General features: G+C 35.4%; 1 protein-coding gene across 8 annotated transcripts in view; it reads right to left on the reverse strand.

Moving 5' to 3' along the window:
• Positions 1-17,220, reverse strand: part of MARK1 (microtubule affinity regulating kinase 1) — a 79,393-nt gene that overhangs the window by 35,336 nt on the left and 26,837 nt on the right. For 7 of the 8 annotated variants that reach the window (XM_088146470.1, XM_088146461.1, XM_088146448.1 and 4 more), the window contains exons 2-7: positions 9,254-9,457; positions 6,288-6,341; positions 4,677-4,725; positions 3,003-3,068; positions 1,719-1,789; positions 25-81 (exon numbers count right to left, since the gene is read on the reverse strand). In XM_088146470.1, coding sequence (XP_088002596.1) covers positions 25-81; positions 1,719-1,789; positions 3,003-3,068; positions 4,677-4,725; positions 6,288-6,341; positions 9,254-9,457 — 501 coding nt within the window. Of the gene's footprint in view, positions 1-24; positions 82-1,718; positions 1,790-3,002; positions 3,069-3,486; positions 3,608-4,676; positions 4,726-6,287; positions 6,342-9,253; positions 9,458-17,220 lie in introns of those variants that run through there. The other variant, XM_025171655.2, reaches the window with a different exon arrangement.

A 17,220-nucleotide genomic window follows, 5' to 3' on the forward strand; every position in this document is an offset into this window, starting at 1 on the left:
CTTAAAGGACAAAAATCAACATACCTTGAGATCACGATGAACAATACACTTTTGATGGCAGTACTGCACAGCAGACACAATCTGAAATATCATCATCCTTATTAGTAAAATAACACATAAGGACAATCCTAACAATAATACTTAGTATCTGTATAACTGTAAGGCATTCAAATCAATCTGCAACATTATCTTCATATAATGCTTACAACATGTCTATACTGCTGATATATTGTCAACTTCTTATTGTGATAGGACGCTGGTAGGAAAAATAAAATGGCTTATTAATCACCTAATAGCCACATTCAGCTATCAACTTTGCAACTATGGCTTTCTAATATTGGATTGCTTTTAACAAATCACAATTAACATTAACCTCAGAGCTGGCTTGGGCAACGCAGAAGCTGCAGGTCAATACAATGATTCCTCATCCAGATACCCATCATGGTTAACGAATTCTAGGCAGAGAAGAGGTTTTAGTCACTGGCTTTTTATATCATAATGATTCAGGCTCAATTATCTTAGCTCTCACTAGTTCCCATGTTTGGAATGCATTACTTTAACCAGAATTATTATGCCTTATTAGTTTTTGAAATTCAAATCCTGTCAATTCAATTAATATATTTTCTCTATTAAAACTGCAATTTAATATAACTCAGTCATTATGCTCATACTTTAATGCAGTTAAACAATAGACATAGGGGCTGAAACCTCTTCTTTGCTCTAGACGCTAGGAGAGATATGCAGCAAGTTGCCACTGAAGGGGGAGAATGATTATTTTGTGCAACTGTAGCTTCCCTAAAGGAGGCTACATGACAAACTGAAAACTAGACAAGCACAACTTATAAGTAGGTATTTCAACCAACCTCTAGTCAGTCCATAGAGATGTAAAAACCCAAGAGATTTTTTTCCCCAAAATCTCAAGGCCAAAAATACACCCCTCCCATTCAAGCCTTAATATTATAGTCATCTACATTATGTGCCAGACCTGCATTTAGCATGTCACTATGAACTATATTAAAATATTGATTAGCAAAGGCAAGTTGAGAGCCAATTTCAGGATGTTGCCAAAGATGGACTGAGTTATGAATACACAGGGCCTCTGTTTTATAAAATGTTTGATTTTATTGCATTTTTGAGGACAAACCATTTATCCATATGGGAAAACCACATTCTCTGAAGGTGGAAGGTTGAGGTTGGAAGAAGCAGAAATTTAGTGGTGGGTACAAAATTGAGAAAGAGTAACGGAGTAATAAATTAACAGCTAGTGGATCTACATCTAAAGAGAGTTAGGAACAGGGTTCAGAAGCTAGGTGGGGGTAGGAGGGTAGAAAAAGGAATTGATACCATAGCATGTAAGCATACTAACAAACATGGTTTGATACCTTATTGTTCCCACTTCTCTTATAAATATAATTAAATTGTTAGTATCTGTTCATTTTCAAAGGTTTCCAACATTCACAGCATAGCAGAAAATGGCACACATTTTTAAAAAGATGTTAATTTTTTGTTCATTAGGTATTTCTGAAACCTGCAATACATTAATATTTGCTTTAAAGATAAGCTGATCCAAAAGTTTTCTTTTTTGTAAAAAAAAAGCACTGAAATACAATGAAAATATTTTAAAAATTAACTTTACTATCTGAACTTCCACTTGGGAACTAAAAACCAACCTTATTTTTATTTGAAGGTATATAGTTTGATTTTTATCTATTTCATACCTGTCTAAATTTTGCACGTGCCTCTTTCTCTTTCATTCTTCCATGTGCAACCAAGTAGTCAAATACTTCTCCTAAAATAAATTTAACAGTATCATACCACATAATACTAATGACTGAAAAATGTCTACTGTACTTACAATATTATTAAGTTTTACAAATAGTTAAATTATCTTTAAAACATAATACTCTATTCATTTTTCTGCTGATTCATAGAGAAAACCATGCGTCTGCTTCCTATAATACATAGAATAAAATTGGTATTCAGATTACATTTTGCTGGAAAGAAAGCCATTTAGGTTTTTTTAAATCAACAAATGGTATTGGTCCACAAATTAGTATTGGTCTTTAATACTGCTAACTGCATCATTCTTTTGCAACAATGTTTCAGTGAAAAGGTGTCTCAACTTTGCAAATACATGAAAGCCCTTTGTCGGCAATCAATTTAATTAGCTTTGCCTGCCCATCCACAAATATATTGGTCAGTTCTTCATGGCTTAATACTTTTCCAAAATAACCAAGCAAAAAGAAAAAGAAAAGAAAAGAAATGCTTGATAGACTTGAGTGCTCAACAGGATAAAAAGGCAAGGTATATAAATCAAATCAATAAATAGACAAACAGGCAATAATCATGACACATCCAATTCAGAGCTTGGGAAGACTTTATCTGATTGGCAGCTTATCCTATAACCCCTCGAACTGAAGGAAAAGAATACACACACACACACACACACACACACACACACACACACACCCTCTATATACAGGTCAGTGCTCAGTTTGTGTCTGACCCCTTCCACAACAAATAGATCTTAGCAAAAGTTCAACTACTTGCCTACAAGTTTAGTTATGAGTGAGTTTAGCTAAAACAACATTAAATTAAAATATGCCTAATTTGTACAAAAACAGAATATGAGGTAATATTCTGGGGAATTTAAGGGAAAAGATAAGGATAGTATTCTTCCCACTCATAAACTAATTATCTGCAGGCATGTTTTTTGTGAAGAGTCTGATATCAGGAGGCCTCAGTTGAAGTCTGAAATGGGAGGCCAGATTCACTACATTATCTATTGAAAACTAGGCTGTAGTTCTGCTGTCCATTTTCTAAGAGACACAAAGCATGAAACAGCCTGCATCAAAAATAGCCAAAATCAGTAACTTCCAGCTCAACCATGGTTTCCATGAAGTTGAGGTAAGTTCAAAAAATATTTCACAATTCTCCATCCCCACTTTCTAATATCTGCATTACACATTGACTTTTAGAAGTAGAACTGAACATTAACTTACCTCCACTAGCATATTCCATTACTAAATATAATGTTTTCTCTGTTTCAATAACTTCAAATAGTTTAACTGCAAGATAAAAATGGCAATAAATTCCCTATCCATAAGCAACAAAGAATATTTGAAAACAAAGCTAAATACTTCATTTCTTAAGTTAATGCATCTTATCCATGTCACAAATATAAGGAAATGTATGCTGAAATCAGAGTTTAGTTCTAGAGATTCGACTCTTGAAACCAAAACCACTCACTATTCTGCTATAACTAGATTGGGTTAGAATGGTGCCTGTTATGATTCCCCTGAAGAAGACAGAGGAGACAGCAGAACTGTTAAGAACCAAAAGGACAATGCCCCTGGAATATATTAGCAAAATTACTGTTGTGATGGAAGAGTTTAAGCTAACAAGATTTTAGCATGCTGAAAACCAGCTTATTCTGATGAAAGCAGGAGCTAAAGGTCCATACCCTCTATGCAACAATGTGTGTACCTTGTATGCAACAAGCCCTCTGGCCGATTCAGGAACAATAACTTGTCTCTGGAACAATATTGTTCTGCCCTCCTCAGCCAGAAGAATTGTCATCACAAAGTAGGGCTCTAAAGGTGGGGGAAACTAAAGCAGAAAGGGAAAGTTACACACTTTCATTACAAAGTGGTACTGATTTTCACTAAAATTAATCTTTAAAGTCCATTCTGATAAAACCACTATCACATTTTCAGGTATTAATAATAAATAATAGCATTTATATACTGCTTATAAAGATTCAAAGTGCTTTGCATGCATTATCTCACTGTAATCCTTACAGCAATCCCAGAAGGTAAGCTGTATTATTATCTTTGTTGTGTATTCGTGGGTGGGTGGGGAAGACTGAATCTGAGAAAATGGTTTCCTAAAATTGCTAGTGAATTCACAGCAGCAAAATTTGAACTGGGAATTCCTGATACACAGCTTATTATTTTAACCACTATGCTAATCAGACCAGAATTATAATCCTGATTATAGATGTTTTTACAATGAGAATTTGAATAAGCAGTACTGTAATCAGTTTCCTTTCAGTGCTCAGCACAGAGAATCTTTCAAGGCCAACAGGGGCAGAACATAGACTATGGCCAAGCTTATATACTTATCTACTGTTTCTAAATTGGTGTGCTGGATATTAAGACTTTGCCAATTACATAGGCAAGAAGACATTTTTGAAGGCAAAAACCTGGGATAGAGAAGCAAGCATTTGAATCAAACACATATAATAAAACGTCTGTTTCTAGAAAATAGAGTTTCTTTCAAAGTAATAATGGATTAATATAGCCCTTACTATGTAATGACATGAGATACTTGTTATTTAAGGAAATTCCAAAACTGGATTTTTAGACTATGGTTCTCCAATGACAAAGTTGGAAAACCAATTAGAAAATGTACTGCCCCTGCAGAAATTAGTTAATGAAGCAATCTGCATCCCTACTGCTATATTCTTATAATTAAGTAGTTATTTTCCAGAAGAAACATTATGTTTGCTTTATTTAGGAAAGCATGAATTCTTTAGAAGGCAAAAGCAATAAGACTAGAAACTTGCGCACAAGGAACTTGTTCACAAAACTAAATATTAAGTAAATTTTTTAAATGTTACAAATACAATATATAAAGAATAAATTGACTTTAGTAGAAAAATTTAAGATTCCTACCTATATTTGGATGATTCAGTATCTTCATTATTCGTACTTCTCGGAACAGCTGTTAAAAAAAAACTATTTAACTGAATGATTTTTATATAACTGTAATAAGCCGCAAAAATTAAAAGTATATATTTAGGAGTTTAGTTTAATGCTTAGTACACTACTATAATAGCAAGTTGTCCTTATACAAGTAAAGGTCTAGATCTTAAATCAGTTGTATTATATTCTCAGTGCAATCAATGCAATTTATCTTTAGTGATCACTAACTTTTCACACTGATTTCATTGGATCTGATTCATTGTCAATATCCTTTCAATTCTGGATTATGATTAATACCAATGTATATGATTTCTAAAACTTTCTTCCACATTCAACTACTACCTGAGGTTTAACAGGGAACTGATCTTATCGGTTTTTCAGATTGGTTACAGCATCCATATGAAGAATACAACAATAAGAAAATCAGGAGAAAGATCTGAAGAATTGCTTTTTTTTAGGCTACACAAAATGATCATTTGCAGAAGTGTTTCAAATCAAAGGCATAGCAGCAGCATCTCAAATCAACGAAGCAAGGTTGTTAATATCGTGCAAATATATATTAACATGGAAACAGTTTTTATTTTTAACATACAACATTGATATTGCTGAAAATTGTAAGTTACTATACTATTCTGTATTGGTGTTAATGAACAGCTGAAACTTTGAATTTTTAAGTTTTTTTTTTAAGTTAATTGATATCATCTCAACCAGTTCAAGGATCAGGTAAAGTATTTATTTATGCTGGTTTAAAAAAGCTGAATTTAGGTAAAATTTAAGGGGATTTGTGGGATGATTAATAAAAAAAACCCTATTTAAATGGACATATGAATTTTATTGTATAGTTGTATAGTTGTATAGATTCATATGATCACCAGACATGGCAGATATGCCCACAAAAATGGTCAAACAAATGTACCCAAATGGTTGTCGTATATAGTAGTCACCACTCAGAAGCTATTTCAAGCTACATTGCGAGAAATACCTGTCATGGTTATGTTAGGATTTGATAGCTCACTTCCAACGTAATACTGGCCTAGCTAAATACTAGGATGAGCAGAATGTACCCCAATATTTCTGACAATAACTGCATTTTTAAAGTAAGTATTCTCATTATAAGTAAAGTTGTATACCAGATCAACATTTTGAGACAGACATTATTCACAGTCTGCATCAGCAAAGCATCACATTTCACTTACATTTCTTCTCAAATGTACCTTAGCAAGCAGATCATCAAAATTAAAAGCTCTTCTGGAACAATATCTTATAGTATTTTTTTAAAAGAAGTCATGCCTTGACCCTCAGGCCAGCCTGTTGTCAATTTACTGGATAGGAGTAGAAAGCATTCTCCAAAATAGTTCAGTATCAGAAGGTAAGTCAACCAGTTCTTACCACCTATTCCCATATTAAATCAGGATGTATAGCAGCTGTCATTCTCAACCTAATCTAAGCAACTCAAGCATACATACTATTCTCAGTGTTCTTTGGTTATCTTGTATGAACAAACACATGTCCTTAAAGAAAGAAAAACAGAGGTTGCATTCTTGAATCCGATGTGCCAATGTGTTATGACAGAAACTTTACCTTTTGTAGGCTGGTAGGATTTAATTGAGTTTTGTCTATAATTTTGACAGCAACCTAAGGATGGAAAGGAAAGAAATAACTTTTTCTACAAAATAATTAAACAGATTACCTTTTTAGAATATGTAATAATTGTTTATTTTAGGCAGAAACTGGCCCAATTCAGATGCAATTCTAAACTATCAAGGTGTGTGTTCTTTAGATAGTGAGCTACAATATACTGGAGGGAGATAACATAGGGAAAGCACACTCATAGAATGCACACATCCCACTGTGATACATCTCATTCCTTCTAGCAATTCTGATTGTCCCTTTTCCCCACCACTAATAGCAGCAAGAAAACACCCATAATTCCTGTAAGGAACATTAGAGAGAGGACATAAATATCTCCCTCAAAAATCTGATCAGGACCACTAGGAGAAGACAGGTGTGTGAGACAGCTATTTCTCTCCTTCTCAGCCAATCAGCCATATGTGGTTTAATATTACATAAAGTTGGGCTAGTAACCTCCTTCTTCCTACCTTCTTCTGGCTTAAATATGATGAAAACAGAAGGTACTACTTCCTTTTTTAGGCTAATTTTAACACTGCTTTTAACTATTAGACTTAACTATGATTTATTCAAACAAGCCCAGCTCTATCCAATAAAATCTATTTATAGTTACTTAAATAGTTAAGTTTCATCCCCCAGCCAGTAGAGGTGTATCAATTCTAAGGGATCTGCACATACATTAAATGGCAGGTTACTTTTCTCAATATTTTAGCACTTGGAATAAGAGAAATTACTTCAGGACATCTGTGAACAGACTAAAAGTTTTTAGAGAAAAATCACCAACAAAACACAAATCTTGACACTATACAAATACAGTGGGGCAAAAAAGTATTTAGTCAGCCACCAATTGTGCATGTTCTCCCACTTAAAAAGATGAGAGAGGCCTGTAATTTTCATCATAGGTATACCTCAACTATGAGAGACAAAATGGGGGAAAAAATCCAGAAAATCACATTGTCTGATTTTTAAAGAATTTATTTGCAAATCATGGTGGAAAATAAGTATTTGGTCACCTACAAACAAGCAAGATGTCTGGCTCTCACAGACCTGTAACTACTTCTTTAAGAGGCTCCTCTGTCCTCCACTTGTTACCTGTAGTAATGGCACCTGTTTGACCTTGTTATCAGTATAAAAGACACCTGTCCACAACCTCAAACAGTCACACTCCAAACTCCACTATGGCCAAGACCAAAGAGCTGTTGAAGGACGCCAGAAACAAAATTGTAGACCTGCACCAGGCTGGGAGGACTGAATCTGCAGTAGGCAAGCAGCTTGGTGTGAAGAAATCAACTGTGGGAGCAATAATTAGGAAATGGAAGACATACAAGACCACTGATAATCTCCCTTGATCTGGGGCTCCATGCAAGATCTTACCCTGTGGGGTCAAAATGATCACAAGAATGGTGAGCAGCTGGGACCAAAGTAACAAAGGCTACCATCAGTAACACACTACGCTGCCAGGGACTCAAATCCTGCAGTGCCAGATGTGTCCCCCTGCTTAAGCCAGTACATATCCGGGCCCGTCTGAAGTTTGCTAGAGAGCATTTGGATGATCCAGAAGAGGACTGGGAGAATGTCATATGGTCAGATGAAACCAAAGTAGAATGTTTTGGTCTAAACTCAACTCGTTGTGTTTGGAGGAGAGAGAATGCTGAGTTGCATCCAAAGAACACCATACTTACTGTGAAGCATGGGGGTGGATACAGCATGCTTTGGGGCTGTTTTTCTGCAAAGGGACCAGGACGACTGATCTGTGTAAAGGAAAGAATGAATGGGGCCATGTATCGTGAGATTTTGAGTGAACACCTCCTTCCATCAGCAAGGGCATTGAAGATGAAACGTGGCTGGGTCTTTCAGCATGACAATGATCCTAAACACATTGCCCGGGCAACGAAGGAGTGGCTTCGTAAGAAGCATTTCAAGGTCCTGGAGTGGCCTAGCCAGTCTCCAGATCTCAACCCCATGGAAAACCTTTGGAGGGAGTTGAAAGTCCGTGTTGCCCAGCGACAGCCCCAAAACATCACTTCTCTAGAGGAGATCTGCATGGAGGAATGGGCCAAAATACCAGCAACAGTGTGTGAAAACCTTGTGAAGACTTACAGAAAACATTTGACCTCTGTCATTGCCAACAAAGGATATATAACAAAGTATTGAGATGAACTTTTGATATTGACCAAATACTTATTTTCCACCATGATTTGCAAATAAATTCTTTAAAAATCAGACAATGTGATTTGCTGGATTTTTTTCCCCCATTTTGTCTCTCATAGTTGAGGTATACCTATGATGAAAATTACAGGCCTCTCTCATCTTTTTAAGTGGGAGAACTTGCACAATTGGTGGCTGACTAAATACTTTTTTGCCCCACTGTATACTTCACTGTTTATAAAGATACAGCTAGACACAACATAAACAGTAGTTGAGAAATATACTTTCTTTCCTATAATGTGGCATGCTTCAAGGCTATTTAAAGGAAAATATGGCTATATAGGAAAAGAGCTAAAAAAATTTATGGGCATGCTTTTGTCTTGAATCTTTTCACTTTGTTTTTCTCCTGAGTGGGATTACTTCTAATTTAGAAATCTAATCAGGAAAAAGAGGGATAAATAGGCTAAGAGAGGAATTCTCCCTTTCTTCCTCCTCCACCCACACCATACTTTAAAAATTTCCATTCACTGTTTTACAAAAATATAGTGGTAGACCAAATTCTGCCCACACAGCTGCTGCCATCATTTTTCATATGGTATTAACAAAGCTGCTATATTTTCAAGAACAAAGTTCAAATATGTATACTGGAGACAGCAAGAAAAAATATAGTACACTGGATTTTATTTTCAACAATGAAAATATTGGACACACATTTTGCAAATAAAATAAATAATAAATACTGTTATCAAGCCTAGACTAAAGAAACTTACCTCTCTACCTGTAAGAACGTGTCTAGCCAGCTTCACTTTAGCAAAATTTCCTTTTCCTATTGTTTTTAATAAGCGATAGTTCCCAATGTGAGGATGCTCTTCATTTACAGATGTGATTGAGTTTCTGCAACGTGGTATATTCTGTCGGCTACTTGATTTTGTGGGTTGTATATGAGATTCAGAATATCCATCAGCAGAAGTGTGCTATAAGATTAAAAACAACATGAATCACTACTTTAAACTATATAGGATTTATGAATTTTAAAATAGGTAAAGAAAAGGAAAAGAATGACTGGAAAATTGTGAGAGTAAATAAAGGACTACTTTATATTCAACTTACATCTGAAATATTAAGAAAAATAAATAATGTGTTAAAAATAAGCAATGGTATAGTTTCCTTTCTTAACACTTTTCTTAATTAAAATATAGCAACTTGGACATTTCAGTTCAGAACTGAACCAGTATCTGATTTTCAATTAAATATACCTTGAACCCTTTCTATTATCCAAGAGGTCACAGGCTATTAAAGGAGAGAAATCAGAGAAGTATGTGGACAAAGTATACAATACACATGTTTCTTGTATGCTTATCTCTTTTAAATATTTTAACTAATTTAAAATAAGTTACATGGAAAATTATAAGCCATATCATAACATCTAGTTTAACAAATGCATTGGAAAGGATTAATAGTGAAAAGCACATGCTAAGCTATTGTTATTACAATGGTCTATTGATTACGTATTAATAACTGTTTAAGTATTAATGGAACTGCATACTGTAATGGAAAAAGGAGGCATTTGCCTTTTCACCAAATGCTATATAGCTAGCTTATATTCTGCATGTTTATAAGTACGTTTATAAAAAAACAGATTTATGATACAGATCTATTTTATCTTGAACCTGCGCTGGATAGCACAATAGCCAACTCAGTATTTGATTTGGTCATTAGTTAAAAATATGTCAACTCTATACAGGACAATATAATACACTACAGGCATGCAAAATGAGATAGAATTTGTTTATTCTAGAAAAGGCAAGCTCAGCCCAAGCATTTGGATTCCTACCATATAATTCCTCAGTCTACAATTTTGATTGTAAAGAAAGAAAGTTCAAGTACCCATAATTTTGCAGACTTGTATAAGAGTGAAGTTATTAATCTTTTGGGAAAATCTGATGACAGCAATTACAAATGGTGCACATTGGCAAGATTATTGTGTTAAAAGAACTTTGTCTGATGACTGCAAATAAAGAATGTATTTCAGACGGTGACAAACAGTAGTTGAAGTCTTGATACAATTAGACATTTGATGATGCTATTTAAGGACACAGCTGACATGATCCTTTCCACTCAAGAAAGTGGATTTACAAGAGCTCTGAAAAACTTGTCAGAGGATATCACAAATACTCAGTACTTACTGAGGCCTGTTAATGGCTTAAAAAACCCAAATTGCTTCAGGTGAAAGGTGAATAGGAAGGCCACCTTCAGGGTAACTAAGTCTTCCACAAATGCAATAATCTCAATTATCCCATGTTATGTGTTATTTATGCATTATTTAGATATGGCAACTTAAAAGTGATCAATCACAAAACTTTCTGAGAATTTTTCAGTACAGCTGTTCCTGACAGAAAAGATTATATATAAAAGTGCCTGAGGGGTATAATTCAGCCTAGGTAAATTTCTTAGTGAGAAATGAAGTTTAGATTATTTGCAACGTCTTTAAATGGGTCACAAACATTCATAAGGACTACTCTGAAAAAGCAGAATACAACAGGACAAAGCCCAAGAGTTCCATGCAAGTGTAATCGTGATTCACGAATATCTGTTCCAGAGAGAGAACACTGACAATGCATGCAACTTAGCTAAACCGTACACTTCTATCATTAAGAAACAAAACAATTTAAATGCAGTTTTTATGCCTCTGTGAGGCAAATTGCTTCCATTACTGTTTTTAAAATGTCTCAAAACCCAGAAAGACAGCTTAAAAGTCACACAAAAACAGGCCTGGATCAATCCCAGCTATATCTTAAAGTGCAAACAGAAGAGTTGGGCAACCAAAAGAATGTTTATAATGTCCTTAATTATACTCTGTTGTAACCATCTTGGTAATTATTGGAACCCACCTCCAAATATTTTGCACTGTAACTCCAATGAGCCACAGCTAGCAGAGCAAATGATCAGGGAAGATGGGACCTGTAGCTCAAAATAACTAGAATGACCCATTGTTAGGAATTCAATAGCTAAAACATTTATAGAAATAATAAATACTGTCATCACAAAACATGATTTTCTGGCATTATTGGGAAGGGATAAGAAACATACATCAATATGAAATGTGTACTGAATTGCATAAGCAAAGGGTTAGTCTTCCTGTTTTTAATCTAGTCTAAAAATTGCAGGTTTTCCAAATGGAAATTATGAGGACCCATTTTATGGATATTTACAGAATAAATCCATCTTTAAAAGCATTTTTCTCTTTGAAACCATACTAGATCATCTATTACAAACTCACTGGGTTTGTGGCTCATATTTTTTTCTAGTTGATATTTAAACAGCAGAACCATCATTACCTGCATTTATAAGAATAGAATATTACAACCTAAGAAGCAGCTCCCTCAACGCTTTCAATCTGTTGTGGTCACTCTCTCAGATTTTATCTTTAACAGTGGAAGCATTATGTATTATTTTTCATCAGCAGCTAAAAATGTATAGCATAATAGCAATCTTATTGGTAATTTCTAGGCATGGCAAGGCCAACAAATAGTGACTTGTTTTAACTATTGTTTTATCTCTAGAATTTACTCCAGTATGAAAAGACAAAACCTCAGGCTCATGTGCTCCACCTCAACTTCTTGCCTACCTGGCAAAAGTGACTGCAAAGAGAGCTAGAGATTAACTCCAGTATTCTATTAGATCAATCTGTATTGGGTATACCCAGAGAGTGAAAATCTTTGCATTCTTTCTTCACTGCAGATTTATTACAGTGTTTTCTTATACATGGGCTGTTCTTGATATGACGTAGAAGCAGCAGTTGGTATAAAATATTTAACTGGCTAAATGGCACACCAGTATGAAGCACTGGTGTTTAATTAATGTCAAACCCTCTAATGGACACTAAGAAGGCTTGATTCTCATAAGGTTTTGTTAATCAGGTTTACTGCAAGGAAAAAGGGATGAGTTTATAGAATCTTAGAAACTGGATATGTGCATTTATCAGCAAAAAGTTAAGGCTGGTGGTCCTTAATGCCTTTGATTTTCTTTCTAACTTTCTCTTGAATAAAGTGAGAGCTACAGTGGGGCAAAAAAGTATTTAGTCAGCCACCAATTGTGCAAGTTCTCCCACTTAAAAAGATGAGAGAGGCCTGTAATTTTCATCATAGGTATACCTCAACTATGAGAGACAAAATGGGGAAAAAAAATCCAGCAAATCACATTGTCTGATTTTTAAAGAATTTATTTGCAAATCATGGTGGAAAATAAGTATTTGGTCACCTACAAACAAGCAAGATGTCTGGCTCTCACAGACCTGTAACTACTTCTTTACGAGGCTCTTCTGTCCTCCACTTGTTACCTGTAGTAATGGCACCTGTTTGACCTTGTTATCAGTATAAAAGACACCTGTCCACAACCTCAAACAGTCACACTCCAAATTCCACTATGGCCAAGACCAAAGAGCTGTCGAAGGACACCGGAAACAAAATTGTAGACCTGCACCAGGCTGGGAAGACTGAATCTGCAATAGGCAAGCAGCTTGGTGTGAAGAAATCAACTGTGGGAGCAATAATTAGAAAACGGAAGACATACAAGACCACTGATAGTCTCCCTTGATCTGGGGCTCCACGCAAGATCTCACCCCGTGGGGTCAAAATGATCACAAGAACGGTGAGCAAAAATCCCAGAACCACACGGGGGGACCTAGTGAATGACCTGCAGAGAGCTGGGACCAAAGTAACAAAGGCTACCATCAGTAACACACTACACTGCCAGGGACTCAAATCCTGCAGTGCCAGACGTGTCCCCCTGCTTAAGCCAGTACATGTCTGGGCCGATCTGAAGTTTGCTAGAGAGCATTTGGATGATCCAGAAGAGGATTGGGAGAATGTCATATGGTCAGATGAAACCAAAGTAGAATGTTTTGGTCTAAACTCAACTTGTTGTGTTTGGAGGAGAGAGAATGCTGAGTTGCATCCAAAGAACACCATACCTACTGTGAAGCATGAGGGTGGAAACATCATGCTTTGGGGCTGTTTTTCTGCAAAGGGACCAGGACGACTGATCCGTGTAAAGGAAAGAATGAATGGGGCCATGTATCGTGAGATTTTGAGTGAACACCTCCTTCCATCAGCAAGGGCAGTGAAGATGAAACGTGGCTGGGTCTTTCAGCATGACAATGATCCCAAACACACCACCCGGGCAATGAAGGAGTGGCTTTGTAAGAAGCATTTCAAGGTCCTGGAGTGGCCTAGCCAGTCTCCAGATCTCAACCCCACGGAAAACCTTTGGAGGGACTTGAAAGTCTGTGTTGCCCAGCGACAGCCCCAAAACATCACTGCTCTAGAGGAGATCTGCATGGAGGAATGGGCCAAAATACCAGCAACAGTGTGTGAAAACCTTGTGAAGACTTACAGAAAACGTTTGACCTCTGTCATTGCCAACAAAGGATATATAACAAAGTATTGAGATGAACTTTTGATATTGACCAAATACTTATTTTCCACCATGATTTGCAAATAAATTCTTTAAAAATCAGACAATGTGATTTGCTGGATTTTTTTCCCCCATTTTGTCTCTCATAGTTGAGGTATACCTACGATGAAAATTACAGGCCTCTCTCATCTTTTTAAGTGGGAGAACTTGCACAATTGGTGGCTGACTAAATCCTTTTTTGCCCCACTGTAACTATCCATTTAGGAGATATGAATAGAATATCCATCTGTTCTTATTCTACAATGTTTTGCAAATGTCCAATCTCATTCTTAGGCTCAGAAAACACCATTACAATTAATTTCTAAGAATGAAACAATGTGTTCAATCGATTTTTTTCAAGCCCTAATCCATGGGTAAGCAATTTGGCTTCACACTATACCTCCGTAGTTTAATTCAGAATATAAATATGGTTAAGGATACAGGAATTATAATCCAAAACTTCTAAAGAGACATAGCCCTAAATAGTCAAAGTCTGAACCTAGCATACCTTAGGAAACTTTTCTTCCTCTTATGCTTCAAAATTTTTTTTCAGAAGCTGCCTCATATCATGTGACCCCATTAAATCACAGAATAGTCTTTTAAATAGTGACAGACATGAGGTACTGTATACAAATTCATCTACTTGCTCTACTTCCATCATTAATGTAGACCTTGCAACGGTTTCCTTCATCTTTTCTGAAAACACACCTAGATTAGTTTTCAGATCCATACTCCTCATCACATCATACGGTCTATCTTACATGTACTGCAAACTGGGTTCCCAGTCAACAGCACGGAGTCATCCGCACAGAAAAGTACATTCACATCTCCAACCAACACATCTCTAACAAAATTTCTTATACATTTATCTGTAAAAACATTAAACATCCAAGGGATATCATACAAACTTGTCTTACTCCCTGTTCAATGTTGAACCATTCCCTAAGTATCCATTTATTATCCCACATACTTTAACTTCAACTCCAGATTCATGCAAAACATTCTATAATTCAGGGCTACGTATTTTATCAGACACTTTCTCAAAATCAACAAAAGTTTGCATCCATGTCCTCTTTTACTTGTTTTATTAAGCATTCTTTTTCATATTTCCCATTACTGTAGCTATACACACTTCTGTGGCACTCTGTAACAGAAACCTTTTTGATCTGTTCCAAGCAGTTACTTCCACATCCTCTTTCCCTACATACACTTTCCTTGCATTTTTGTTGGGAGATTAATCTATCACTTTTTCATACTGAACTAACCTCTTCTTATAGCTGTTTTATGCTCCCTCATTTTTCTGATTATGTTTTTTCCAAATCTATTTCTTCTCAGATCAAATACCACTAAGAAATGGTCTGTTCCACATTGATAACCTTTCTTCACCCTTATATCCTTCACTAATTCTCTCAATCTTTCACCAAAACAATTAAATTAATAATGATTTTAGAACAATATACATTTCTTTGCTATGTGAACATATTGACAGACTTAAACTATTATTTGAAACAGTTCTTTTTCTAGGCAGATACTTTCCAAACAGTCAAAATTCTCACTGATTTCTAGTTCGTTCATTCTTCATCTCATCTAACAGAACAATTTTTTTCCTATGGATTGTATTCATTCAGACCATTTAATGCATTTTCCTAAAATGCATCTTTGTTTTTTCCATTATCACCTTTCCTTGGAATGTAACATGTGCTTATCAACAACCCACAGATTTCTACTTTCCTACACACTTGACTCCATTTCTTATTGCCTGCCTAATATTTTAACCTTTTCAGTCATAATTATACCTATATGTCCACTTCCCTGCACTATGCATGGAAATACTCTACAAACCATCTTCATTCAAATATATTACATTCTTCCCTTTTTTCTTGATTTCAGAAACACACAATGTATTTTACTTTCTTTCATTTCATTTGTTAATTCATGCTCTTCATCTTTTACTCCTCTTAAATTCCAAATAACAATCTTCCATATGCCATGACTGTCACCAGATGGGTCCACAGATATTCATCATGGCTTTGGTTATCTGTGGCTTTTTAATAGGATAAAGAAGATATAAATTAGGGCTTCAACCTCTTGACACATTTTGGCCTATATACCACAAGCACAACCAATGCAGAGTTTTACCACAAGTATGTTCACATTATTCTATGCAAGCTAGGAATTCTAATGGAGAGTTGCAAGTCAAGAAATTGTTGCCCACATCCCACCAAGAGATAAATGCAGGATATTGACATACACTAAGGATATTCTGCTTGTTAGCTCCTAATTCTTTTTTGTATGGATTCTGAAAAGCATATTTGCTTCTGAGTATACAGTACAAATTTCCCTCCAATAATATCTTGCTACGTTCTGCAATTTGTTTTTTGTTTTATTGTCTTAATTAGTTGCAGTATACTGCCTTCACAGAACAGTTTTCAAAAGTTGTCATAAAAAGCCTGGTTGGTAAGTAAGTAAGTAAACAAATATCCTAAGAAATTTTAGTCAACATGAACAAATATACTTATCTTTAAAGTCACACCAGCATGTTTCTTCCCAGACTTATTCAGTAGTGACAGTCTTTCCTGAGAACTTCTTGTGTCATACTTCCTTCATGTGAAGGCTGCTCACAGATGTTTTCCCAGGCAGAAAATAATAACTATACTACACTCATAGAGCAAATCAGGCTATCTGCATGGAGCTTCTACATACTCTTATCAGTGGTAGATGCAGAAACATTTCACACACAAACTGCTGTCATGTAGAAATGGTCAAACAAACCCTAGGGAATCCAGTAAATCAGTAATCTAGAATCATTCATTTGAGAATGTTGACTACAAACAAAGGTTATTTGAGTAACTGTTTCCTGGAAAAATATAAATTAAACCAAATTAAACCAGGCTTCTGCTTTATGTAATGTATTGTAATTGAAATACACTTTTCAGTTTTTGAATAATGAAGGAAGCAAGGCAACAGTAGCTAAAGCCAAATAAAATATAGTTTATTCCATTTAGTAATGGTGTTACATCATGAAAAGTATCGTTTGTAGTTATAGGCAGTATTCTTATGTTTTTATATATATAAAACCATTACTAACTGTAGATGTTTTCTAGTGCTATAATGCATTCCAATCAGATATGCCATATATGATCCCTTAAAGACAAGACATGTTGCCATAGCTAAGTCCAACTTGCCAACCTCCCATCATAAGCTATATTATTTAGACTGCCAACCTCCTCTTAATACCCAAATTAGACAACATATAAATTATAAATTACACTCATTAGCATTC

Source organism: Python bivittatus, unplaced genomic scaffold, assembly GCF_059951505.1.
Source record: "Python bivittatus isolate LINGU-HERP-01145 unplaced genomic scaffold, Pbiv_v1 ctg000020_np1212, whole genome shotgun sequence".
Taxonomy (NCBI): domain Eukaryota; kingdom Metazoa; phylum Chordata; class Lepidosauria; order Squamata; family Pythonidae; genus Python; species Python bivittatus.